Source organism: Narcine bancroftii, chromosome 9 (genome assembly GCF_036971445.1).
Source record: "Narcine bancroftii isolate sNarBan1 chromosome 9, sNarBan1.hap1, whole genome shotgun sequence".
In the NCBI taxonomy this organism is placed as follows: domain Eukaryota; kingdom Metazoa; phylum Chordata; class Chondrichthyes; order Torpediniformes; family Narcinidae; genus Narcine; species Narcine bancroftii.
The window spans coordinates 16,007,150-16,035,003 of record NC_091477.1 but is presented as its reverse complement, the minus strand read 5'-3'; the positions used below and the strand labels follow the sequence as shown (position 1 = coordinate 16,035,003).

General features: G+C 41.3%; 2 protein-coding genes across 5 annotated transcripts in view; one reads left to right on the top strand and one right to left on the bottom strand.

Moving 5' to 3' along the window:
- The window catches only part of LOC138743222 (rho GTPase-activating protein 7), a 145,660-nt gene extending 133,250 nt beyond the window's left edge, over positions 1 to 12,410 (top strand). The window contains exons 10-14 of one of the 2 annotated variants that reach the window (XM_069898180.1): positions 2,012 to 2,126; positions 3,997 to 4,206; positions 7,398 to 7,615; positions 8,630 to 8,803; positions 9,578 to 12,410. In XM_069898180.1, the coding sequence (XP_069754281.1) occupies positions 2,012 to 2,126; positions 3,997 to 4,206; positions 7,398 to 7,615; positions 8,630 to 8,803; positions 9,578 to 9,695 (835 nt within the window). In that variant the 3' untranslated portion in view covers positions 9,696 to 12,410. The remainder of the gene's footprint in view (positions 1 to 2,011; positions 2,127 to 3,996; positions 4,207 to 7,397; positions 7,616 to 8,629; positions 8,804 to 9,577) is intronic. The other variant, XM_069898181.1, reaches the window with a different exon arrangement.
- rars1 (arginyl-tRNA synthetase 1) overlaps positions 12,015 to 27,854 on the bottom strand; it is a 48,815-nt gene continuing 32,975 nt past the window's right edge. For all 3 annotated transcript variants that reach the window (XM_069898182.1, XM_069898183.1, XM_069898185.1), the window contains 3 exons: positions 20,452 to 20,624; positions 15,137 to 15,384; positions 12,015 to 13,657 (listed from right to left, as the gene is read on the bottom strand). In XM_069898182.1, the coding sequence (XP_069754283.1) occupies positions 13,548 to 13,657; positions 15,137 to 15,384; positions 20,452 to 20,624 (531 nt within the window). In that variant the 3' untranslated portion in view covers positions 12,015 to 13,547. The remainder of the gene's footprint in view (positions 13,658 to 15,136; positions 15,385 to 20,451; positions 20,625 to 27,854) is intronic.

Genomic DNA, 27,854 nt, shown 5'->3' with positions numbered 1-27,854 from the left:
TTGCTAGTTGCTTAAGATGGTGTGTTGTGTGACTGGTGAACTAACCACGAGGGGTGCCAATTTTAACTTTTTTTTAACCTATTTATTTCAAGCCAATTGCTTGAATTCTGGATTTACAGGGATTTTACTGTATATTGGCTCACATTGGCAATCAAATTACTGTTGATCTTGTTGACAACTTGTCCCTCCCTTTCAGAGATGTTGATGAACAAAGGATGGGTGCTGGTGATTTATATTTTATCAAACATCCAGGCCACAATATTGGATTTTTGATATTTACTTGCACAACTCTTAAAGATTCAACACTGAGCAAATAGTCACCTTTTTATTATTTAAAATGGGAGCAACTGTGTGTAGGGGCAGACAGACAGGAACAGTTTGTAAACAACATATCAACACTATCTAATCCACTTTATTTCCAAGATGCCCCAATCTTTGGTAGTTGCTTGGCAGGGATTAATGATGGATTAATGTCCCTCTATTTCTGTGGGCTGAGGAGACTAATGGGGCCAATGTGGTAGAGCAGGAGGTGCTCATCCAGATTGGTGAGTAGTATGGGTGGTAGAAGGGTACAGATGTAAAACAAAAAAGTCTGCAGACATCATGGTTGAAGCAAAAACACAAGGCTGGAGAAACTCAGCAGGTCAAACAGTGTATAGTAAAGGTAAAGTTGCATAACCAACTTTTCAGGGTTGAGCCCTTCATCAAGGCATAAGAAAAAACGTCGACAGGTGGCCAAACAAAAAGGTGAGGGAAGGAGGGGTAGAGAAGGAGCAGTCCCAAAGGCAGGATGTAATAGGTGGAGAAGGGAGGGAGTGCACAGCAGCATGCAGGGGGAGGAGGGATAAATCGGTGAATAGAGAGCGAAGGTGGTAAAGAGCTGGAGGAAAGAAGGCAGAGTGAAGGGATGGAGAATGGAGAGCATGTTAGCAGAAATCAGAGAACTCGATGTTAATGCCATCCAGCTGGAGTGTGCCCAAATGGGAAATCAAGTGTTGTTCCTCCAATTTACGGGTGGTCTTGGTGGGGATAGCATATGAGACCATGGACAGACACGTGAGTATGGGAGTGGGATGCAAAATTGAAATGGTTGGCCTCTAGGAGATCCCTGTCGGTAGTTTGCTGGGTTTCCACACCATTGAAGAAACATGGGTCAAGGATTCCCATGTCTGAAAACATAAACAATGCTGAAACACTCAATGGGTCAAACAACATCTATGAAAAACTAAATAGACTTAATGTTCCGAGTTAAAGGTGCTTCAGCAGACCCTGCGGGGGAGGGAGGGGTAATTTTGATTTTTCATTCCAACGTAACATCTTTCCAAAGAAGTTTTTGTAAATCTTTTAATCCTTCAATCTCTTGCCAATGCACAATTTGGTATTAGGACAGGGAGTTTGGTTTTGGGGATGATGTGGCCTGCCCATTAGGGCTGGCTGGCTGTAATTTGAGCCTCAATGTTTGGAACATTGATGCAGGAAAAGGTGGTGACTTTCAATTTGCTTGCTTTTCCAATGGAATTGGAGGATTTATTTGAAAACAGTGGTGTTACCCATGGAGTGCTTTATCTTCCAATTAAGTCATTGCATACACACTGGAGGGCTTCAATTTTCCTCCTGATTTGCGATTGCAGAAGGCAGCTGGATAGTATAATGGACTGTCGTCGTGTTCTGACACAACAGGCCCGGTTCTGTCCAAGTTGCTAATGCACACTGAATGCAGTCACCCATGAGAGGGAATGTTAGGTTATCTCCTGCAGAGAGGAACAGCTTTGAACTTATAATTACAGATAAAGCAGCTCTTTCATTTATCTGACTTGGCTTTAAAACTTCAAAGCCATCAGAAATCCTGGCTGCAGACTAGCTGCTTATCGTCTCCAGATAGTTATGGTTCTGTATTGAAGTAGAGGAATGCTGCCAGATAATTTCCCAGGAATAAATGTTTTTGCACCTTCTGCTCGATGAATAATACAAACAGGTTTGGAAAGTTAATTTTATTTTCTCATCCATCTAGGGTGAGCCAGAGGAAATACAGCCTGGGGAAGCCTGACCAGAGAGACCTAAGTGAAAACCTTGCAGCCACACAAGGATTGGCACATATGATTGCAGAGTGTACAAACCTCTTCCTGGTAATATTCACCTGCAAGCTTATTGATGCTGGTTATAAAATTATCATTGTACTTGTTGCTCTTTGAATCCTTTTACTTCATTGAAATATAGGTTGTGATTTTGAATTTGTGTTCAAAATTTATTTTTGCAAGCAAATACAATAAAACCCATGGTATACGGCACCACTGGAAATTAGTAAGATCCTGTATAAGTGAATATTCCAATCGCTTGAGATTGCGTGAACCATATAACCATTTACGGAGCGGAAACAGGCCATGTTGGCCTTTCGAGTCTGCACCGGTTCACTGATTTAAGGGCAAACTGACGGAGAGGCGCTCCAATTTTAAACTTCTAAATATTTTCCGTGATTATTTTGCCAGTTGCTTCAATTCCGGTCAACAGGAGTTTGACTGTATTTGGCATTCAGGATTCAGTATTGAAAACACTGAAGTGCTCTTCCAAACTTCTTGATTAAAGCTGATATCTAACTATTGGAACATGAACAAGTATTTTTCTCATGCCTTTTGAATGGGTGTACAATAGTTAATGGACCATTCAGAACCAGCTCTTCAGCGCTTGACGTCCTGTTTTGCGGAAACTGCCAAAATGTTTGGCCTGGAAGTCGGCCTGAAGAAAACGGAGGTCCTCCATCAGCCAGCTCCCCACCATGACTACCAGCCCCCCCACATCTCCATCGGGCACACAAAACTCAAAACGGTCAACCAGTTTACCTATCTCGGCTGCACCATTTCATCAGATGCAAGGATCGACGAGATAGACAACAGACTCTCCAAGGCAAATAGCGCCTTTGGAAGACTACACAAAAGAGTCTGGAAAAACAACCAACTGAAAAACCTCACAAAGATTAGCGTATACAGAGCCGTTGTCATACCCACACTCCTGTTCGGCTCCGAATCATGGGTCCTCTACCGGCATCACCTACGGCTCCTAGAATGCTTCCACCAGCGTTGCCTCCGCTCCATCCTCAAAATTCATTGGAGCGCCTTCATCCCTAACGTCGAAGTACTCGAGATGGCAGAGGCCGACAGCATCGAGTCCACGCTGCTGAAGATCCAGCTGCGCTGGGTGGGTCACGTCTCCAGAATGGAGGACCATCGCCTTCCCAAGATCGTGTTATATGGCGAGCTCGTCACTGGCCACCGTGACAGAGGTGCACCAAAGAAGAGGTACAAGGACTGCCTAAAGAAATCTCTTGGTGCCTGCCACATTGACCACCGCCAGTGGGCTGATATCGCCTCAAACCGTGCATCTTGGCACCTCACAGTTTGGCGGGCAGCAACTTCCTTTGAAGAAGACCGCAGAGCCCACCTCACTGACAAAAGACAAAGGAGGAAAAACCCAACACCCAACCCCAACCAACCAATTTTCCCCTGCAACCGCTGCAACCATGTCTGCCTGTCCTGCATCGGACTTGTCAGCCACAAACGAGCCTGCAGCTGATGTGGACTTTTACCCCCTCCGTAAATCTTCATCCACAAAGCCAAGCCAAAGAAGACAATAGTTAATAAAGCCAATGTTAAGCCATTCATGGCCTGGAGACATTTAACCATATCACCATTTACGGAGCGGAAACAGGCCATGTTGGCCTTCCGAGTCCGCACCGGTTCACTGATTTTGTGCGCCCTCTTCAGGCATTGGTCCCGGAAGATCTTCATAAATTTGCAGACGCTTTTCCTCTGAATCTATACAAGGCAGGTGTAACAGTTCTAGAATCCAAACAGCCCCTCAATGAACATTTTGCTCAATTTACTGAACCTGGTGAGAAACTTCAGCACCACTTGATTATTTTTCTCCTTTCCCTAAATGAGCTCCTTTCTAGTAACTTTAAGGAACTGAGGTAATGGAAGTTCTTTTCTGCCTTCCTTTCAGGTTCCTCAGCATTGGGCAGTTCCAAGATTGAGCATCGACCAACATTCCCAGACTGATGGTGCTGATGTTCTAAATGACTCGGAATGGTATTTTCACGTGAAGACTGCACTACGAGCCTCCTTGCAAGGCCTGTTAAAGGAGGGAAAGGAAAAATTTAAAGGCTGGATTAGTTGCCCTAGCTTAGAACATGTAGAAATCGCATGCAAGAAGGTAACCATCCACAACTTTTTAATGTAACCTCTATAAAGCTGTATTAGAAAATGGACACAAGGAAAACAAGCAGATAATCTTTGATCAAAACGGGTGTTTGAGGGCCAAAACATTTGATAGAAGAATTGGACGATAAATTTCAGGTGTGGTAGATAAATGTGCAAGAGTCAATGGCATATATTATTGGAGGCAATAGAATAGTGCTTGGCCAAGAGATGCATATCAATGTGAAATTTGAAATATTGAAGGAACAAGAGGGTATTATATATCAAAATGATGTGTCAGAATGACCAGTGCAGGTTACAGCCAATGGTTTTGGCATGCTATAAAGCCTTTTTTCAATATTTTTATTGGATTTTTCGAGTGCCTAAGTGAGGGTAATATATAAAAAGGAATATACAAAAAAAAGTTAAATAAGAAAAATAAAACTATTATGTATAAACTCAATACAAACAGAACAAAAAAGTAGCAAGCACTTAAAACAACATTGAAAAATATTAAAAAAAGTAAGTATTATACTATTGCAGGTGCCTATCCTTTTATCTGGGATTCCGAACACTGGCAACCTCCAAAAACTGACACTTTTTTCTCCCGGTGGGAGAGAAGCAGGCGGCGGCTGGTTCAATGCAGGGACAATGGCTATCTTTCATAACCATAATCCCCCACGCAGCTAGAGCTGGTCTGGCCCTGGGGGATTAAGGGTAAGGAAGATGGCCATTGCTCCCACACTGAGTCATCACTGCAATCCAGTGCAGCACTCGGTAAGCTCCAGGCTTGGCAACACTGCACCCCTGCTGCTGGGGGTAGGGGTAGAGATGAATGATGCTGTGTTGCCGGGGTGTACTGGCACTCTGCTCCACCGTCCTGAAGACCTGATCTTTCTACACATCACGTCCAGCCTTCTGCCCTGCTTGGTTGCTGGCTCCAAGTAGCCAATACTGGCGGCCTTTTAGGCTGAGCATCCGGGCCACCTCATTGCTTCCATCCTCCGTCTTTCCGAGCCTCGTGTATGGCACACATTGAAGCATGGTTTGGCCTGATCGGCACCCCCCCTCAGCCCGGCATAGGGCTGAAAGTAGTCTGGCATTGTGGGGTGGGAGGGGATCAGATGGTGGGGGCTAGGAGCGAGACATTTGCTAAAAGGGTCCAAAATCAAAATTATTCCAAAATCCAGAAGATTCCAAGCAACGGCAGGTGTCCGGTCCCGACAATCCTAGATAAAAGGTTAGGTTAGGCACCTGTACAACACAAGTTCACTATCAGAAGAAACCACAAACTCTCAAAGCAAGATCCAAGTGATCTTATAAATTATGAAAATAATTGATAAAAAGACCCCATAAACATAAAAAATTAAATCAGTTACAATAGAACATCTGATTTTTCTTCCAAAGATAGCATGCCTCATATAAGATAGCCATTGAGTAAAAGTAGGAGGGACAGCATCTTTCCACCTCATCAGTATTGAACGTCTAGCAGTAAGGAAGGCAAGAGACTACATGAGCCCGTTAAATTCAAATCAGTTGTCGTAGTTGATCCATAAAGGATAATTATAGGATTAGGTATCATAAGTCCCTTTCACACTTGCAAGTGATCCCAGGAATTAGCTGCCAATTGGCCTTTAAAATGTCAAGTGTGAAAGCAAAATCAGCTCAACACAGGCATCAGACCTAGTCATCTCATGCCGAGGATTGACGGCCTCGACCCCTTGTACAATCCCCAGTGCATGTAGACACTGGCGTTGCAATCCGGCAAGTGTGAAACTGGTAATTGCACCAGTAGAAGGTAGAACAGTCCTAATCCTGGGGATACAAGTATGAAAAGCCAAACCCCCATTCCTATCCAGGGGCACCGAACGGCCAATTTAGTGGGATGCAAGTGTGAAAGGGGCTAAATTCACATTGAGAACTAAAGGTACGAAAGATCTTCCCCAAAAAAGTGGAAAGAGAGAAATAAGACTGAAACATATGTAACAAAGTTCTTTCTAAAGTCTTTCACCTGTTAGACTTCAAGGAAATGTTAAGAGTAAAATTTAGCCAATTGAACTTTATAAAAGTAAACTCAATGTATTATCTTAAATTGTAAAAGCAATCATAGGGCATTTGCCAATTATAAGATAGAATCCTATGTAGTATCCGAAAGTTGAAGATATTGCTCCCATATTTTTTATATATCTTATCTAGGGAATTATCCCTAGACTTTAATAATAAATCATATACAGCTGATATCAACCTTTTTTAAAAATTGGTTTAAAATCATAGATCATCTCTATCGTATTTATAACAAGGTCTTCAGGAAGTCTCAATACAGTTATTTTAAAAAAAACCCATAATTTAAAGGTAGGCATGTTATAAAGCTAATAGGGTGGGAGATAACAGGCTGAATAGGAATGTTGTCATCTCTGACATTAAAACAATCTGCAATACAGATACAAAAAAAAAATCCGTCAAGAGTCCTTAAACAAGTCCCTGATTGAGTTTGTTGTACATGAGTCTGATGGTGGAGGGGTAGCAGCTGTTCCTGAACATGGTGGTTCAAGTTCAGTGGCACTTACACCTTTTTTTCCTGATGGTAGTAGCGCGTGTCTGGTGGTGTGGACCCTTGATGATTACTGCTGCTCTCCAATGGCAGGGTTCCCTGTACACGTTCTCGATGGTGAGGAGGGTTTTACGTGATGTCCTGGGCTGTGTCAGGGTGGGGGGGGTGGGGGGCGTGGTATACAGAGGCAATGTTGATCTCTGGTGACTCGGGTTGTCTGGACAAAGTGTTGAGAGTGCAGCTCAAAGGAAATATTAATGTTGCAAATGGGATGGTTAAGCCAAAACAGGGAAAGGAATGAAATTGTTGATGAGTTTGTGATTCCAAGGACTATTGTTTCATTCTTTTGAATGATTAATGGGGGCAAACTGGGAAGAGACATAGGTTTTTGAAAGGGAGGGACAGTTAAATGGACTCTCTGAATAATTTGTATTTAATCGTATTAAACCAATTTTCATAAATGTGCTCCATCTTTTTGTGTGTAATTTTACCTGTGCTATCAAATGTTGATTAAAATCGTAAATCTTGTAGATTTGGAGTGGGGGATTGAAAAAATGGTTTACAGGCAGTAAGAGAATGATAGGCACTGCACATGTATGTATGATTTTCTTTGACATTGACGGACTTCCAAGTTATTGTTATACTTTTGTTTTCAGGTAGATGATGATTATCCTTTGCGCTTGTGGAAAGTGTTCACTGAAGTGGAAAAGCCACCAGAGGAGATCCTGAAGCATTTACTTCGGGAGCATCACCTCTGGGAAAAAGATCTCCTCCAGTCAAAGGTTATCAGTGCTCTGGATGAAGAGACTGAAATCTATCATTACACCATCCGTAGCACCTTCCCACATCCAGACAGAGATTACGTTGTTTTGAGGTAAGCAAAATTTAAATCTACTGCTTAGAATTCTGAGAGGCAAGGCCATCACAAAAATCCTGGTTTTAAAATGATTCATTGCACAAGCAGGTTTTCTGATTTTCCCCCCACCCCCACTACCTTCAAACAGTAATTTGCCTTCCTTTTGTGCACTGGATGATGGCTTAACCTTAGGCAATGGTATAATGGTACAAAGGAGGAAAAACCTAACACCCAACCCACCAATTTTCCCTTGCAACCGCTGCAACCGTGTCTGCCTGTCCCGCATCGGACTCGTCAGCCACAAACGAGCCTGCAGCTGACGTGGACATTACCCCTCGTCCGCGAAGCCAAGTCGAAGAAGAAGAAGAAGAATGGTATTGTAGGAGAAGATACCTCACATTTGAATGATGATACAAATAAATATTCAACAATTTGTCACACCACCATAACTGAGCATATCCTGTTTTCCATGGAATGCTGTTTTCATCAGGAAGTAAAACTTGGATCTGAATTTGGGTATCCCACTGGATCTCTCACTTAAGAGGTGGGTATAACACTGCTGTGTTTTGTATGGATGCAGTGTTGAAGTGAGAGTCCAAGATGAAAAATTGCTCTCAATATTTGATGACTGCAAATAGTGCTCAACTTTTTGGCTTGGAATTTTTTTACACTGAGAATTTAATCCATAAGAAATTCCAATATTTGCATGGGAGAAAAAGGTTCAAATTAATTGCACAGAACGATTCAAAGAGAAAGCTTTTCCAATGTTATGCTTTGTACACAGGACTTGAAGAATTGAAGGATTACAGAATGTAATCTTCTTCCCCCCCCCCCTCCTCCATATTTAATTGCATTTGTTATGTAAATAAAGCAAGTATCTGACATGCATCCAACTCCATATTCCTATTTGCACGTTTAAACATTTATGTGCTGGTTCCTTGATGTTTAAGAATGCAAAAAGAACTTTCCACATAATCTATCTATTTGTAGTCCTAATATAAGCATTCTAACTTTAACTCTATTTTCCTTCAGAACCTGGCAGACAGATTCTCAAACAGGATTGTGTATGTTAGCTGCCACATCTGTGCATGCTAAAGAAATTCCTTTACAAGGAGTCCTATCAAATGTAATCACATCGCAGTATCACATAGAACCAGTTGGATCCTCAAAATCCAAACTCCTTCATATCTGTAGAATAGACACAAGGTAAGTGAAAAAATTCAGAGGTACTGGAAAGAATTTAAATGCAGCCCAGTGTCAATCTATTGGAGCAATTTAATTTGCATGAGATTCAACAATATTTGAGTTTGTATGGCAGGAAACATGACCTGTTGTGTGTTTACTTTGTTTTCTGTGAAGTTTTAAATTCAAAACTATGCAAGAGAGTTGCAACTTTTTGTGGACTGCCAAGATAGCTTGTAAAACTAATCTTTTCTCTGTACCTCTATAAACATGATTGTATATTTGAAACATTATAAAGTTCTCAGTGATGCCCATTGATCATCTGATTTTTGTTCTATCCAGAAAATTGTCAAGAAGTTAAATTACACAATTTAATCTGATGTTGGAATTCCTTAGATTTACTTTAAGGAAACTTAAATGCTAATTGTATCTAATCAAACTATACCACATTTTTATCAGGTTATACAGTATCCAATGTAAGATCGGATTTATGGCGCCTTTACCCTGATATCAGATTTTAAAGGCACTAGGCCACCTTGCTTGAAACGGATTTTAACAATACTGTACTGTGGCAGATGCATTCTATCTGCTGCAGCTGATGGATTTTGTACTTTTAATTTCAAGTAAAACTAGAAACATGTTTGAACAGAAAAAAAACATTAACCTCAGTAAAACCTCTCCCATGTAACTGAAAAATATGTGTATACCTATAATGCAATTCCTTCCATGAGTGTCAACATGCCAAGAAAGCTTAAGATGTTAACATAGCTTTACTCTCTTCATTTTGATTTCTTGTAGAGGTCGAATTTCAGAATGGTACAACAAAGTATATGGCTATCGCTGTGCTGCCGAACTCCTCAAGATTAGAGATTCCTTCATTGCTTCTGACACTGAACTACGAGAAACAAATATATGAAAAGGCAATCTAGAAGTTAAAGAAATGCAGATGCTGGAAATCTGAGTTAAAATCTGAAAATGCTAATGACACTCAGCAGGTCAGGCAGCAGCCGTGGAGGGAGAAACATTAATGGTCTGGTCAATAACTTTCCGTCAGAACTGAGATACTAATGGACCCCTTCATTTTTTATTTTGAAAGAAGTACTTTAATGGACTGCAATGTTTAAAGCAGTACAAAAATGTATGCCAGAAAATCCAGCATGCGCAATAATAATGATCAAGGGAAAGGGCCCCCTGCCATGTTTCACATGCTAACCTAATACAGTATTCTCATTGCAAACGACCCAGTTGCTAAATGGAAAAGCAAGTCTGGATTGATGGAAATGCGTTTGACCTGCTTTTGATCAACAAAAGCCCAAGTGTTTTGGGAAGTGGAGAACCAATGTTCTCATCAGACAAAAATAGTTAAAACTTGGCTATTGTGGTTTTTGCTTTCTCAATGGGGTTAGGGAGCAGGCAGTTTCTGGTGTGTTGATTTAATTTCTTCAATATCATCTTGAACTTTGCAAATTGATATTGGAGCTATTCTTATTTTATATTCTAATAATATGACTCAAATGTAAAGCCAAGAAGTCCCTGTAAATGTTTTACTTGGTTCTCTCACCTCATCTACCACCCCTGCCATGACATTAGCTCTTGATATTATTGTGCAGATGTTTCTGCTCTAAAAACACAAAGCAGGCCAAAAATATGTAACCAACGTTTCTGGTTTGAACCCTTCATCGAGGTATGGGAAAATATCGGCAGGCGCCCGAACAAAAGAGTGGGTGGAGGTGATAGATGGAGAGAGGGGCACTGGAAAGGAGGAAGAGGAGAGCAGAAATTAGAAGTGTCCATGTTAATGCCATCTGGCTGGAGAGTGCCCAGCCAGAAAATCAGGTGTTGTTCCTCCAATTTGCAGGTCGTTTTGGTGGGATAGAACACAAAGCTATGGACATGCATGTGAGTATGACAGATCTGCAATGGTTGGCTACTGGGAGGCCTCTGCCACTAGGGCGGACAGAACGAAGATGCTCAGTGAAGCGATCTCCCAATCTTCCCCCAGTTTCTCCGATGTAGAGAAGGCTACAAAGGGAGCACCGGATGCAGAGAAGTGTTGCTTCACTTGAAAGGCCTGTTTGGAGCCCTGGAACGTTGTGAGGGAGGAGGTATGGGCGCATGCGGGATCTCCTGCGGGCGTAGAGGAAGGTTCCGGGGGTGGGGAGAGACGAGTGCATGAGGGTTCCCTCTGTGACTCCCTCCTTCTCTACATCAGAGAGTCTGGGTGCAGATTGCTTCGCTCTGTCCGCACAAGTGACAGAGACCTCCCGGTAGCCAACCATTTCAGTTCTGTGTCACACTCCCATATTCACGTCTGTCCATGACCTTGTGTACTGTCCCACCAAGACCACCTGCAAATTGGAGAACACCTGATTATTTTTCCATCTGGACACTCCCGGCAAATGGAACTAACATTGACTTTTTCATTTTCTGCTATCCCACTCTCCCCTTTCCAGTTCTCCTCCCTCCCTCCCTTTACCTAGCCATCCCTCCTCCCCTTGATCACTGCTATCACCTCCTGCCTTTATGACCATTGTTTCGCCCTACTCTTTTGTTCGGATGCCTGCTGACATTTTCTCATACCTTGATAAAGGGCTCAAGCCCAAAACGTCAATTATGTATTTTTACCTTTGCTACATCAGGACGTTGCTAGACTTGCTGAGTTTCTCCAGCTTTGTGTTTTTACTTCAACCGCTTTGTCTGCTCGACATTGGTGAAAGCAGTCATGCAAATCATTCTTTCATTGAACTGCAAGTCAGAGACAGAAGAATAATTGATCCATTTGTACTAACCTTGATTCATGTCAAGCTGAGTAACAATACTGCCTTAATTTTGTTTTATTCAGTAGTTAATTGCAATCGTAAAACTGGCAGTAATATGGCCATAGAGCTAATTCAATGACCAGTTTGTTTGCCTGTTCTGAACTAATACTTTACTCTTCATTGCCTGAAGTTTATAGAATATTTAATGTGAGAAATCCACTAATTACTCTGCATCAGTAATGAGAACAACAGATGATAGAAATGAAGTCCAGAGGAATAGGTGAAGTTAAAAGAACTAACCCAGTTTTACAAAACATTTGGCATTCTCCAATCAGAAATAGTTAAGTTGTAACTTGTGGTATGGTTGTTCAATTTTAAAATACCATTCTATATTGAACTTTGCAACTGCAAGTTGTTTTACATATCAAACGGCTTGTGACCTCAGTTGTAAGATTAAATCAAGCTGATGCTATGTCCACTTTTCCACCAGCATTTAATGACAGTGGGAACAGAGCTACTAACATTAAAAATATGCCAGACCAATAGTGGCTGGTAAGATAGACATACTGAAGCCATATAATATATTACATTAAGTCATGGATGTTGAACTTTGGTATGAAATATGTCTTTGCAGATACTGGATTGGCAAAAAGCAGCTATTTATATTTAAAATGATTTATGTTTGATTTTATTACACAGCCAAAATTAAGAATCAAAATACTATTTTATTTATGTATATACATTTTGTACTTCCATAATGTAAATATATTTACTGCATCTTAAATATTCAATCGTTCACTATCCCATTTATTGAAAATGTAAGGATAACTTTAATGTAGGATTGCATATAATGTGATATAAATCTTCAATTGCAACAGTGAGGTTGTTGTTTTCTTTCTTATCACCAATCTTTAAGTTCATTGGGATCCTAGACATTACTGACCCTTCTGTAGCTCCAGTATATCAATCAAATACAGATACTGGAAGTAGTACTCTCAGCAAGAGTCGATGATGCAACAAATTAAACATTCCAGTTGGAGATGTAACTTTTTTCTTGTGGATATTTTCAATACTTTTGTTTATTTCCACAGGAGTTCCACCTCTTAAAACTGAACTTAGCCATCGTTAGAATGTGAACCAGGTTTGTTCTAAATATCTTTGAACATGTTGAAATTCAATTGTTGTTCATTGCTGAATTGAAAGAGAGACACAAATATGTTTCATGAAATATTAGTAACTGAATTGTGGTTTTCTGATACAGCCCCTCCCTTCAGTGCATTGTGGAAAGGTCACCTGTAAAAGAACTGCTTGATCAAGGTTTTTTTTTGGGGGGGGTGGGGGGAAGATAGAGGTTACAAATACAGTCCAGCTGCACACAATTCTAGCTAATGCAATTGAGACTGCATTTAGGTATTATGTTAAGTTCTGGTCACCTCATTATATAGGAATGATGTGGAACCTATGGAGAGGGTGTAGTGGTGATTTAGCAGGACATTGCCTGACTTTTCTCTTTGGACTGAAGAATGATGAGAGGAGATGTGATAGAGGTCTACAAGGTTCTGAAAGGCCGAGATAAGGTGGGCAGTCAGTGCCTTTATCTCAGGGCGTGAACACCAGAGGACATCTGTACTAGGTGAAAGGAGGAAAGTTTAGGGGAGACATCCAGAGTTGTAGGTGCCTGGAATGCCTTGCCAGGGAGAGTGGTGAATGCCAAAACATTGAGACTCTTAGACAGGCGCAGGGATGAAAGAAAAAAAAGAGGGTTACAAGGTCAGAAGGGTTTAGTATTTTTTGGTAGGAATATGCGGATCATCGAGGGCTGAAGGGCATGTACTGTTCTATGTTTATTGTGTGCAGTATTTAACCTGGGAGTAATTTTACACAATATTCAAGCATGAGAATTAGTCAAATGGTCAATGTACTTACTAAACCTAAGCACACGATGGATTTTTATTTGTTGTTACACAACAAAATTTTACCACTCCAGCAAATGCTTCAATGGAAGAGAATTACATCCTCTGAACAGGCTTGAGTCCCAGGATAGAAAAACCCTTTGCCATGACAGCAGCAGTGGCTTCGCACAGCAGCATCCTCCACATGTTCACTTTAATCACTTCACCTGAAATTTAACAATTGTATTTTTAATATTAAAGTATCATTACTAATGATACAGAACCTATGAATGCAAATTATTTAAGTTCAAATTGGGTTATAGAAACCATACTCTCGATAGGTTTTTTTATTGTGCCAGGCTGTTTTTAAACCCACCATCAACTTTCAAACTCACTAGCTAGCCTGTCCTTGGACTGGTTGGTTACTTTGAAGGCCTGTGAAATCCTACCCAGAGGGCGAACTGCACTGTTTGACGATGTCTTTGAGAGCAAAGCCACTGTGTAATAAAATTGGAAAAGCTGTTTGATTTCAGTTGAACCATTTACCTGGCAAGATTTCTCAGAATCGGCAAATCTGAATCAGTCAAAGGTGCCCTGTTTGGATTGATTGGGGCAACAGTGGTGTCTCAGCCAAAACCAGAATGTTGTATATCAATCTGTTTGGAACACCCTGAATTTCCACCCACTTAACCAATGTTTACGTGGGCAGGTTTAAATTATTCTAATTAAATCACAGTCTTTGTTTTATATATAAAAAAATTAAGAACATTTTGTCCTTTTAAGGTATTCACAGTGCATGGAAAAAGCTGCTGTTGGACTAATTTACATTATATATCAGTTGATTACAACAAATAAATTTGGCATTTAACATCATAGATAGCCATACAATTAAATCATAGCTGATTCTGCCCTAATTCTTAAAGCTTTTATAATTAAAAAAAAATAACTTTGGATACTGAATCAGGTACATTCAGATCCACCAAAGATCCACTTCACTAAGGAGAAATTTCAATCTATCCCTGGATATTGGTTCCTTCTCAAGATGAAGCAACGATTACTGTGATCAGATTTACTTGGTGAGTTGCTGGAATCATTAGTTCTGACGTCAATAAAATTTATAATGCACCTTATTTGTAATGATTCGTGATACAACAGGTGCTACAGTATTTCACTAGTCACCTAAAATTTATACAAACTACATACTTAAATTGAAATATAACAACAAAGAAACTAAGTAATTATAATAGTTAATCCAACAGGCTGGGCTGTGTAAATTGAACAACTAACATTTGTTCTTTCAGTTCTTCAAATATTGAAGTTCCAGATCTGATTCATATCTGAGTGAAAGGTTCTATAGATACTCGGGTTTCAACTTCTTCACTCACATTGAACATACAATCTAGGCAAGTATTTAATGCAAGAATGAGTGCCATATTGAAAGCCCTTTTAGATGAAACAGTTAAAAAAAAATCTGCTTAGACATTCAATGTTTTGGAACCCACAAACAGAAAACATCTTTTCATACAACAGTAAATACAACTGGTTCAGCATTCACCCTCAATGCAGACAACTTGATCTTTGAACAATGACTGTAAAAGACATTACAATTTAAAAGGAATTTCACTGACGTTCATTTACTATCAAACAACCTTCAAAATAAACAGGAACTTGTAGCAAAGGAATATGCAGAATGTTGTTTGTCTCACCTGTTTGCCTGTCCTTCTCTACACAGTAACAGTTGTCATAGAACTCTGTGAAGGTTGTGGCTAGTTCAAAGAGGTAGTCACAAAGGGTATGCAGGTAGAGGTCATCCAGGATTTTATGAAGGATTTCTGGGAATCGCAGAATGCATTTGCCTAATTTCCATTCTTTCTCATGACTCAACACAATGGTGGTTTCTGCAGCTGCATTCTGCAAAGATTCGCCATCAATGTTTGCAAGTCGAGTTATCGACCTGAAATGAAATTATACATTTGCAATTGATACTGGAACAATAATTTGTTATCTTAATTAATCAACTCCATTTGGAGAAACTTAATGACTTGTACCACTCCAAATATGTTATATTCCTATGGTGTACCTGAAAAAGGGTCGACATCCAATATAAATCTGGGTTGACAAGACCTGGATGTCAACTCTAGGAAGATAACACTCCCACTATATCCCTCAAAAAAGATACAATTTTCCAGCGGAACTCAGAAATTCACCAAGACGTTTCCTGGAGAGGGGAGAATCTGCTGAGTTTCAGGAGGATAGGGAGGGATGAGCCAGGGGCCAGTAGGGGAATGAAGGGATAAACCAGGAAGGGATGAAGGATAAGAACCTGATGTGGCAGGCAGGTGATTGGTGGATGAAAAAGAAATCACAGGTAAAGGTGGAGTCAATTGCTGGAGTGTGCTAAGTGAGAATAAAGACTAGTGCTGGAATCAGATGAAAACATACTAACACCAGTAATGAGCCATTAGGGAAGAGACGGAACTGGATTGTGGCGGGGATCAGTGAATTAATTGTATGGGTAGAAGTTGAAAAATTGTAGTCTGGGGGTGCTTGGTAAGGGAACAAAAAGGGAGGGGGAGACAGCAGATAGATTAGAAGAGGGTGGTAAGGATGTAATTGGAAAATTAAATGTTCATACCATTGAGCTACTGACAAGAGATTGTTCTAGTTTGCATTGATGTCACCATGGCAGTGGAGATGGACAGGCCTGTGTAGGAATGGGTGTTGATGTGGCAAGCAACAGAGAGTTCAGGATGGACAGAAGTCAAGTGCTGTGCAAAACTCTTGCCTGGTCTACATTTGGTCTTACTCATGTAAAGTGAGCCACAATGGGAACTAAGAATGCAGCAGGCAATCCTACAGGAGGTGCATGTGAAGTTTTGCCTTGATGAGTAGGGCCCCTGGATGATAGAAGAGGAACTGATGCACCTCCTGCACTTGCAGGGGAAAGTGCTAGGTGACATGGAAAGGTGCATAGGGAGGGATGAATGACAAGGGAGTTGTGGAGAGAATGGCGATGGCAGAAGGCTGAAAGGGGTGAGGAAGGTTAGATGCGGCTGGTGGTGGGATCTCGTTGCAAAGAGTTTGACAACTATTGCGCTAAGCAAGCTGTCAAAGCACAATTTATTAACCCAATTATAGAGTGAGAAAGGGGCAAAAAAATGTGAAACTAGGGAGGAAAAAACCCCACACCTTTAAGACACCTTCATAAACAGTGAGGTAGGTAATATTCAAGGGTTTAACTACTTTAGCAGTGCTACATAAAAACACTAAATTCAACAGTTAACTGCAATAGAAAATGGTACAACGAGGTTCTCTTGTGGCAGAATGTGATTATTGCAGTCAAACAAATCAGATTAACAGTGAAATAGATGTCAAGAGTTATAAACCAGATGTTTGGATGAATAGCAAATCCAAAGGGATCTGTTTACTTTCTAGTTACATTCAAAGAAGGATAGATTTTAAGAAGTCAGAATTAATGGTATTATGATACATCAAAGTGTAAAGATGACCTGATATAATTGCAACATTTTGTTTCAATGATGGTTTAGTTTTCAGAAAGTAGTTTTGTGTTAATTGCTTAAGTTGCACGTGAATGAAAGTATGTCTGAACAATATCAGTATAAGGTGCATACAAGTGATAAATTTACAGCTGGCTAAAAATCCTTAGTAATATAAAGTACAAACATTTCAAGAGTCTTTGTATTTAAAAATTTAGACATTAAGCACAGCAACAGGCCAATTTTGGCCCGTAAGCCCATGCCATCCAATCACATGCAATAAATGGAGCCAGGAAACTGGAGCCGCACCCCCCCCCCCACCCACCCCCGGGGAAAATGTACAAATTCCTTACAAACAGTGCAGAATTCCAACCTCTGTCCTGATGGCTGGTACCGTAACAGCATTGTGCTAACCACTATGTCACCTGTGCTGCCTTGCTATTTCTTTTTTTTTTAAAAAGGCAGGTGGTTGAAATCACTGTATTAACATGTTCTGAGATTTGCAACCACTCCATCTTGTACACTAATCTAGCTATACAGCCAGGCTACACTGTTGTTCATTTATGTGTACATTTTGGCCACTGATCTGAGCCTGTAAATTTCATTTACACCTTTTATTCTCCCTTCTCTTTCCCCCTCTTCCATTATCATGTTTCTTTATCTTTCTTCCCTCTTGGATACAGTGCTCTCCTGCAGCTGAACCCAAGTATGACTCCCTCTGAGGCAAGCCTCAAGAAAAAAACCCAGTTTTCCTGTGTCTCTATCATCACCCTCTCAAAAGTGCATGAAATATTATGGGCCCCTGAAACACCACAATATCTAATGCTCTATACTTGTCTTTACAACTTTCATTCTATTTGCTGGCCCTGGGCATTTTGTAGAGAGACAGTCATTGTAATCCAGTGGCAATCTCCTTCTCAATCCTTACAAATAAAGACGCACAGGTTGTTGACAATGGCACAGGTGTCATGGTATTAATGGACCAAAATATGATGATGCGATTCTCTTCTGAAAAAACACACAACTCTACAGGTCGAACAGTGCTTTTATGTAGCAAACGTAAAGATTTATCACCAACGTTTCAGGCTTGAGCCCTTCATCAAGGTGTGGGGGAACATGAGAGATGTCCAAATAAAAGAGGGGAGGGATGGGGGGAGGAGTCTAGGCTAGCTGGAGAAAGGAAATAGGAATTGGAATAACTAGTTAAGGGGGGTGAGGGGAAAAAAAAACCAAGCTGATTAGTGGGATGCAGTGAACTCAATGTTCATGCCCTGGGATTGGAGAGTGCCCAGATGAAAAATGAGGTGTTGTTCCTCCAATCTGCGGGTGGTTTGGGTGGGGTAGTGTGAAAGGCCATGGACAGACATGAGCTTAAGAGTATGACTCAGAATTGAAATGGTTAGCTACAAGGAGGTCGCTTTTGTTGCAGGCAGAGAGGAGGTGCTGGGCGAAGTGATCTCCTCATCTGCGACCAGTCTCTTGGATGTAGAGAAGGCCACAGAGGGTGCACCGAATGCAGTAAATGAGTTCTTTGGAGGTACAGGTGAAGTGTTGCTTCACTTGAAAGGCCTCTTTGGGACCTCGGACTGTGGTGAGAGAGGAGGTGTGGATGCAGGTATTACACCTCCTATGACCACAGTAGAAGGTGCCGGGGGCGGGGAGGTGGGAAGAATGCACAAGGGAATCATGGAGGGAGTGGACCCTATGGAAGGCTGAGAGGGGAAGAGAAAGAAAAATGTGTCTGCTGGCAGGGTCCTGTCATAAATTCCAGCGGATTACATGTTGGATGCAGAGGCTGGTGGGGTGGTAGGCGAGGATGAGGGGAATTCTGTGTTTATTGTTTCTGGGAGCGGGGGGGGGGGGAGGAGGTGTGGGCTCAGGCAGATGAGCGGGGAATGGAGGAGATGCGGATGAGGGTCGAATTAATAGTAGTGAAGGGCAAACCATGTTTGTGGAAGGAGGCAGACATTTCAGAGGCTCTGGACTGGAAGACCTCATCTTGGAACCAGATGCGGTGGAGACGGAGAAATTGAGAGAAGGGGATGGAGTCCTTGCAGGGGAGAGAATGAGGACAAGTAGTCCAGGTAGTTGTGAGAGTTGGAGGGTTTGTAATAAATGTCAGTGGAGATTCTGTCTCCTGAGATGGAGACAGAGAGATCCAGAAAAGAGAGAGCGTCATTGGAGATGGAGCAGGTGAGTTTGAGGTCCAGGTGGAAATTTGCCACAAAATTGAAATTGACGAGCTCAGCACGGCTGCATGAGGCCACCCCGATGTAGTCATCAATGTACCAGAGTTGGGGCGGGAGGGGTTGGTCCTTGCCTGCGTAGGCTTGGAGCATGTTTTGCTCCACAAAACCCACAAACAGGCAGGGATAGCTGGGACCCATGCAGGTACCTATGGCTACTCCTTTAATCTGGAGGTTGTGGGATGAGTTAAAGGAAAAATTATTGAGGGTGAGGACATTCTGCCAGGCAGGAAGGGTGGTGACGGAAGGTGACTGCTCAAGTCTGAGGTCCAGGAAAAAGCAAAGTGCTTTGAGGCCTTCTGTGTGGGGAATGGAGGTGTAAAGGAATTGGACATTCATCGTGAAGATGAGGCGGAGGGTGTGTGAGGTGTCGTGGATGTAGGTGGGGAGAGATTGAACTATGGGAGAAAAGATGGACACAAGGTAGGATGAAATTAATTGCATGGGGAAAGAGCAAGCAGAGACAATGGGTCTACCCGGATGGGAGACAATGAGAGTGGTGGCTGTGGGGTGGGGGGGAAACAGAGACTCCTACCCCCCCTCCAGTGTTCTCCACCCTCACCACTCCTCTTTTGTTCAGACATTTCTCATGTGCCCCCACACCTTGATGAAGGGCTCAAGCCCCAAACATTGGTGATGTATCTTCACTTTTGCTACATATAGGCACTATTTGATCTGCAGAGTTTCTCCAGCATTTATGAGTTTTTTTCTCTTCACCACAGTGCCAACAGAATCCTGTGTTTTACATCTAATTCTCCAATGAAGCTAGCCCTGTCCAGTTTGCCACCTATCACAGTCTGGTCTGCTCCCACATTCTGACATTTCAATTACATCCTCATTTGAAGACATTTGTTTCGCCCAAACAATATTTAATCTTTATTTCAATGCCCTTTTCATAGTTCTCATTGATATGGGTAAACATAGCCTCCTCGTTATCTTCTGAGCCTCTCTTCATCCAATTGCATGGGATTCACTGGACCCGTTCCATTCTCAACATCCAACTCCACCCGAAGAATAGCCTCCAGGAGCTTCTCACTGACATATCTCACTTTCTTCCTATTTTTCATCTCTAACATAATTTTAAAATAGTGTCACAAGCTTAAAACATTTTGCTGACATTACCTATTGTTATGAGCAGTCTATACAAAAATACCAACAACTACTTCACTATTTTGCTTCTACACAGTGGACATTTAGAGGATGCGAGGAACTAGACTCATATGCTTGCAACCATTACCAATTCCTACAAACTGTACCTTTCCCCTGAAGTGGTCATACCTGATTCTGGTCAAGGCATAGAGCAAATAAGCTGCAGTGTTGCCTCGATCATCCAACATCTTATTGAAGGAAAAGACATAGTCATTGATCCTGTTGTGCGATAGGTCGGCATACTTAATACATCCAAATGCCACGGCCTCTTTTGCTGCCTTAAACTCCTCAGGTGTTAAAACCTAGAAGGGGAGAAAAGTATTTTTAAAAACATTTCAAGGTAATAGCAGCAGGGAGCAATTTTGCATGACAATATCAGATAGTATAAATGAGAAACTGCAATTTGAGTTCTATAAAACAGTAAACAACAAAAAGCAAGGCTTTAAACCTGCTGCATTTTCTTTTCATCTATCAATTAATCCTTTTGTTTTTTTTTTATTATCCCCATCCTAGCATTCAGCCATGATTTTTTCCCAAGTTTTTCTGCTTCCATGTGTTATGTATGTCCAACTTTTCAGTTTTACGATCTGACAATTTACTTCACAAATGTTATTAAATTTTAATATATTGATTCAGGGTACAAAAACAAACTTGTCCTTCCTTATAATGTGTACAAAAGGTGCCTAACCTTTTATCTGGACCGTTGTTCAGAATCTTACGAATTTTGGAATCATTTTGATTTTGGTCCTTTTAAGCAAATGCCTTGCTCCTAGCCCCTGACTTCTGATTCCCCCCCCCCCCCCCCCACCAGACCATCCATTGCCCCCTTCCTCCCAACAGCGAACCTCTGTCCAACTGTCATGGCCCCCCCCTTCCAACCAGGGCCAGTGCCAGACTATTTTGTGTCCTAGGCCAGGCTGAGCACAGGAGTTCGACATGCACCGACCAGTGCAGTCAGTTGGACGTCAGAGGCAACAAGTTTCCCAGGAACTCGGCCAAAAAGGCGGCCAGCATCAGCTGCTCAGAGCGGGTGGCCAAGTGGGGTAGAATGCTAGATATGAGGTGCAAGCTGCAGGCTGTCGGGGCAGTAGAGCTGAGTGCCGATGGCTCTCAGGTGCTCTACCAGGTCGTTGGGCCAGCCCTCACGCACACCATAGCTGCGCAGCGCTGTCCGTTGCCGCTCCCCCATCTATCTAACTCCCACCACAGAAGCAGGGGTACGGTGCTGCCGAGCCCAGAGTTTACAGAGTGCTGCACTGGGTCTCAATACAGAAACAATGGACATCTTTGTTACCCATTATCTCCCACAGAGCTGGAACTGCCCTGCCAATATTAGAGCGGTTCCAGTTGCATGGGCGAATTATGGGTAAGGAAGATGAACAATGTTCCTGCAATGAGCCAGCTGCTGCCTGCTTCTCTCCCACCGGATGCTGGAGGCCGAGAGTCACCTTTCCTCGAAAGGTAAGAGAGGGTATCCATGGGGCAGGGACTGGGGGGCGTCTCCCTCTGAAAATAGAGAATTTATTACAGGAAATTAACGTTACTTAAGTGTAATGCCATCTACTGAAAAACGTGCTGGTTTTTGGAAGTTGTCAGTTTTCGGAATTCCGGATGAAAGGTAAGGCACTTGTATGATCTTCCATTCATACACCCTCTCACGAACTCTAGATTATTCAATGTCTTTGTGCTTTCATTTAAACTTTCTGGTTTCTATTGCTTGCTTGAACATCCATGAAATTTCTACCTATTTATTACAAGCTCACAAACAAAACTGTGGGCAAGGTCCTGCATGGTAGTCTGGTCCAGAATGTAAATGATTTCCAAAGCAACTAGCTAATTGGTTCCAAAACTGGCTCTGTGATGGCGGGCAGAGAGGTCAGTGGTGGAAGGATTTCTTTTTGAATATTTTATTTAAATTTTGTATGCCAAACATGTAATCATATAAACAGTAAAAATTGAATACAGTAAAAATTATAATAATCTTTGATACATGATGGCTATAATCACTGTCTCCCCTCCCCATCATCTCATAAATAATGAATAAAGAAAGAAAAGTAAAGAAATAGACCCCAAAGAAAGAAATGCAGAAAAAAAAGGAAGAAAAAACAAAACAGGGATTGTTGTTTACCTCATGAATTTCACATTTTCAAAATTTACTTAGATCTCAAGGAGGATATTTGTTGGGTATAACTATGATATAAAACATAACCCAGGAACACTCAACAGCCATGCAGATGCCGCTACCCGAGACAGAACAACGGGAAGAAATTATTAAATGGAGAGTAGAGGCAGCAGCCGTCAACCAAAAACTTCAACAACTGCCCATTACAGCCCTGATGATCAGAAAGGCAACCCAAAAAGAGGCAACATTAATCAAAATCCTATACTTCACCCTTAATGGTGGCCCGAATCTGAAGTTATTCCAGAAGATCTAAAACCTTACTACACATGCCACCATGAACCATCAGAATTAGGGGATATGGGGAGAAGGCAGGCAGGTGGAGTTAGGTCATAAATTAGATCAGCCATGATCGTATTGAATGGCGGAGCAGGCTCGATGGGCCATTTTTGGCCTACTCCTGTTCCTACTTCCTATGTTCCTAGTCAAAGAAGGATGTTTACTATGGGGTACCCGTACAATTATTCCAGCCAAATGGCAAACTACCATGTTATCAGAACTACCATAACCGCCCGGGAATGGTACAAATGAAAGCACTGGCCTAGATGCATATCTGGTGGCCCTCCATAGACAACAGTAAGAGAATGCAAAGTATATCAATCAATGCAGCCAAAAATGCTGCAAGCTGAAGCTAACCCATGGAAATGGCCATCTAAACCCCGGCAACGGATTCATGTAGACTTCACTGGATCATTCATGGGTGAATCTTTCCTAATAGCTGTGGACACACACTCCAAATGGCCAGTAGTCTCACAGCTGAAAAATACCAAAGCAGATCCCACGATTGACTGTCTACGAGCTATCTTTGCCACTTACGGATTGCTTCATGAATTACATCAGAACATTTTAAAAAATTTATGCACGACAACAATATCAGAAATATTTTGTCCTCACCCCATCACCCAAGTACTAATGGGGAGGCAGAATGCTTTGTACAAACATTCAAAAAAGCAATGAAACCATGAAACTTTTGAATTCCCCCTGGACATACAAAATCGCAGATTTCCTATTGGGATACAGAAACACGCCACATTCTACCACAAAACGCACCCCTGCAGAACTAATGTTTGGCCGCAACCTGAGGTCCAGGCTGTCCACAGTTCATCCAGATCTGGGTCTCAGATTGCAAAAAAACAGCATCACCACAGACCTCACCTAGAACATTGGAAATGGGTGAAAGAGTTCTGGTAAAAAGATTATAGAAAATATAAAGACCCATGGGTGGTAGGAGTAATCTTAAAGAAATTGAGCCCCTGCTCTGTTCTAGTGCGGGACAGTTTGTGGAAACGACCCCTTGACCAATTACGAGCATTGACTAACACTAAGGTCCATGAACTGCCTCATGAGCTGGAGAAAGAGGAACCAGACCTGCCCTGACCATCCCACCCCTCAGGCTGAGTGGATCGGGGTGGGGCGGGGGTGGGGGCAGAGATGGCTGCGGAGCCGAGGAGTCCAGTAACTGAGACACGCGGCCAGGAGGGTAGCGAAGACGGGTAGTCGCTGCTGAAGGTCAGAGAAGGAGGGCAGTCGCTGTCGACTCGACCACCGACCCTACTATCTACCGGTCCCGTGCAAAGACCAGCACAGCAGTCCAAAAGAGAAAGACCACCTGAATGCTTTAAGGACAATATGTACTGATTATTATTAAATACTTGCTCTTTTATAATTAGAATTACTCATGAGATGTATTCTAATTCTCACTTGTAGACCTGGGCCTGATGTAATCTTATTAGTTTGAAGGGGCCCAGTTAGCATTTTTCACACGGGATGAGGAGAAATGTTGGTTATAAGCTGCCCTCTGATGGACATCATGATGCCCACGTCATGATGTCACCCTTCCATGTATATAAAACCCTGTGTGTCAGTAGCCATGTTAGTCTAATAGAAGTAAAGGATGAGGAAGCAACACGTCTCCAAGTCTTAATTGTGTTAGTGGATATACAACAGTATTAACATCAGTCTCGTGAGTGAGATGGGACATAATTAAAGATTTGCACATGCATTTTGCAAATTTGGCTGCCACATGTCATACTTATTTCTTAGGTTATAAGTAATCTTCTCAAGGGAGACATAACTATCCATTTCCTTATTCCAAAGGGCTATACCTAGATGTGAATCAGACTTCCAAGAAATTGCTACACATTTCCTGGCCACTGCTAATGCAATCTTAACAAATATTGTTTGATGTTGGGATAGTCTCATTTTAGGCCTTTAGAGTGGCAATATTCCCCAATAAGAATAATTCTAGGTTCTGTGGAAATTGGATTCCTGTAATTTGCTCTAAAATTTCCCCAGATCTATCCAAAAGGGTCTTACCTTGGAACATGACCAAATGAATGTAGAAAAGTTCTTATCTCCTCACTGCACCTCAAGCATTGATCCGAATTGTCTTATTTTAATTTATTTAATTTTTGTGGTGAGATATAACTGGTGCAAAAAACTTATATTGCACCATTCTAGATCTTACATCTATTATATTTGTCCCAGCATAAATCAGACCAGTTTTGATCATCAATGCTTATATTTAAGTTTGATTCCCATCTCTGTCTAGACTGTGTACCCCTTGTTTAGGAGTTCCCGTTTGAAGAAGTAAATTTCTTTGTTATTTCCTTTTCGAATCAGTCTCCACATCGCTACACTTTAATGAAGTTATTGTCAGGCCCAATTTATGCCTTAAATATGGTCTTAACTGAAAATAGCAGAATATTGTATTATTAGCAATACCAAACTTATTTTTTAAATTGTTCAAATTACATGAGTTTCCCCCGCTCATAACAATCCTCGATAAATCTGATCCCTTTTTGGGACCACATATCTAAAATCTTATTACCCATTGTTAGGGGGTATAAGTCTATTTTGAGTGAGGGGTGTTTTTGGAGATATTCCCCCCATAGTATCCATCTGATAATTTATTTTACTCCAGATGTTAATTAAATGTTTCAACAAGGGGGTTTCATTCTCACCAGATATTAATTTTGAATCTCATTTATATCTAAAATCCTCTGCTATATTCTCTTCCACTTAATACAGTTCTATTTTTGCCTGTGACATCTCTTCCCTCAAATCGGGTGGTAAGAAATTTAGTTTGGGCTGCCCGATAATAATTTTTAAAATTTGGGAGCTGTAAACCTCCCAACTCATATTTCCATATTAATTTATCTATGGAGACTCTGGCCATCAAATGAACAGATAATAAATTACAGAATTTATATAAATTATCTCACCTAGCTTTAAAAAGGTTTAAGAGGATTTGAACAGATGGATGGCTTTACCAATAACATTAGTTGGCAGAGTCAATTGTGTAAAAATTAATATATTTCCATGAGTACAATATCTCTTCCAGTCACCACCAATATCAGTGCCTCAGAGGTTTTTTTTCATGAACTAAATAAACATGTCAGAAAATTTCTATGGAAGGGTGAGATGGCCAGAGTCTCCAAAGAAGGATGTTTATCTGACTGGAAGACTTTGACCAAAGGTGTATTGCAGGGATTAATGTTGGGATCTTTGATGTTTGTATATATTAACAATTAAAATGCAAAAGTAGAAGAAATGAGTATTAAACTTGCAAATGACACAAAACAGTTGTTACAGCAGAATAAGATCAGATGAAAATCTGGACAGAACATTTATGGATGTAATTTAATCCTCACAAGTATGAGTGATGCATTTTGCGAGGTCGGGGGGGGGGGTGGCAGGTGGTCAGATGTATATAATAAATGGTTGGATGCTGAGGAATGAATGTTGATGAACAGATGAACTTGGGTTATAGAGATTTACAGCACAAAAACAGGTCCTTTGGACCAACTTGTTCATGCCGACCAAGTTGCCTCCCCAAGCTAGTTCCATTTGCCTACGTACAGACCATATCCATCTCAACTCTTTCCTATCCATCTACATGTCTAAATATCCTTTAAACTAGTCATTCTTAACCTTTTTTCAGCTATGCTCCCTCCACCCCCCCTCCCCCCAAATTTGCTCAAAGTTTTGGGGCCCCTTCCCTGTGAAGCTGTCAAGTTTTTGTTTCTTCCATACTTCTCTCCTATTAACTACATTAAAAAAAAATGTGACATGAAAAGAAAACAAGGCTTTTTCTTAAATGTGCAATGGCCTCCATTAAGAATGACTGCTTTATACATTGCAATCATGTAAGCCTCTATCACTTATGCCGGCAGCTAGTTCATTCTATTTGCTGGCCCTGGGCCAGTGAAAAGGGTGCCCTCAGGTCCCTGTTAAATTTTTCCCATCTCACCTTAAATCTATGCCCTCTAGCTTTAGATTCTGCTACCCAGAGGGGAAAAAAAACTGCAAACATTTGTCATATATTCCCCTTGTGATTCTATAAACATCCCTGAGGCACCCCCTCAGCCTTATGGGCTTCATGGACAAAAGTCCCCACCCATCCAGTCTCTCTTTATAATTTAAGTCTGCCAGTTCCAGTACCACTCTTGTTAATCTCTTTTTTCCACCCCTTCCAGTTTAATGTCATCTTTCCTCCAGCTGGGTGATCAAAAATGTGAACCATTCTTCAAGCATGGTCTCACTAGTGTCTTGCACAGTTGTAACAGAACATTCCAGCTCTTGTACTTGTCCTAATCAATGAGGGCAAGCATTATTGAATGCCTTCTTCACTGTCCTGTCAACCTGTGTCACCCCTTCATGAGGACACAGGATTAAGACAAAAAGGATGCCTTATAAAGTGGATCTGAGAAAATAGTTGATATCTGGTACACACTCCCAGAGAAAGTAGTGGAATCAGACGCAATTATGTTGAAGGGGCATTTAAACATTCACTTAGGTAAAGTGAAACGGATGTACTGTAGGCAAATGGAATTAGTACAAATGAGCAAAAAGTTCTTAATGGCTCATATGTTTGATGTTAGATTCTATGATATTGAGCAGAAAATGCTGGACACACTCAGCAGGTCAAGCAGTATTTGTGGAGTGAGAAACCATTTCAGCAGAATTGGAAAATTGTGAGACAAGACTTCGAAGTTGCAGAAAATTAATTCTGCTCTGTTCTTCAAAAAGTTCAATTTGGTCTGCTGAACACCTGTTTTTATTTCAAATTTCAACCTGTAGTTTTTTTTTCTTTTCAATTCCACTCAACCAGGAATCAATTTAGTGAATGTGAAAGCACGCTGCTTTCAACGTGGGTATATCTTTACTTAAAAAATACAAGTTAAATTGCACACAGGAAATAGGCCATTGTTACAGGAGATAGCATGTCAGAAAAGTAAAAATGAGAGAGCATGCACATGAGAATTAATGGGATTGTAGTAGATACTGGTTACTAATATATACCTCTGAAACACATATAGAAAAGTTAAAGCAGGGATATAGACCAGGTCCA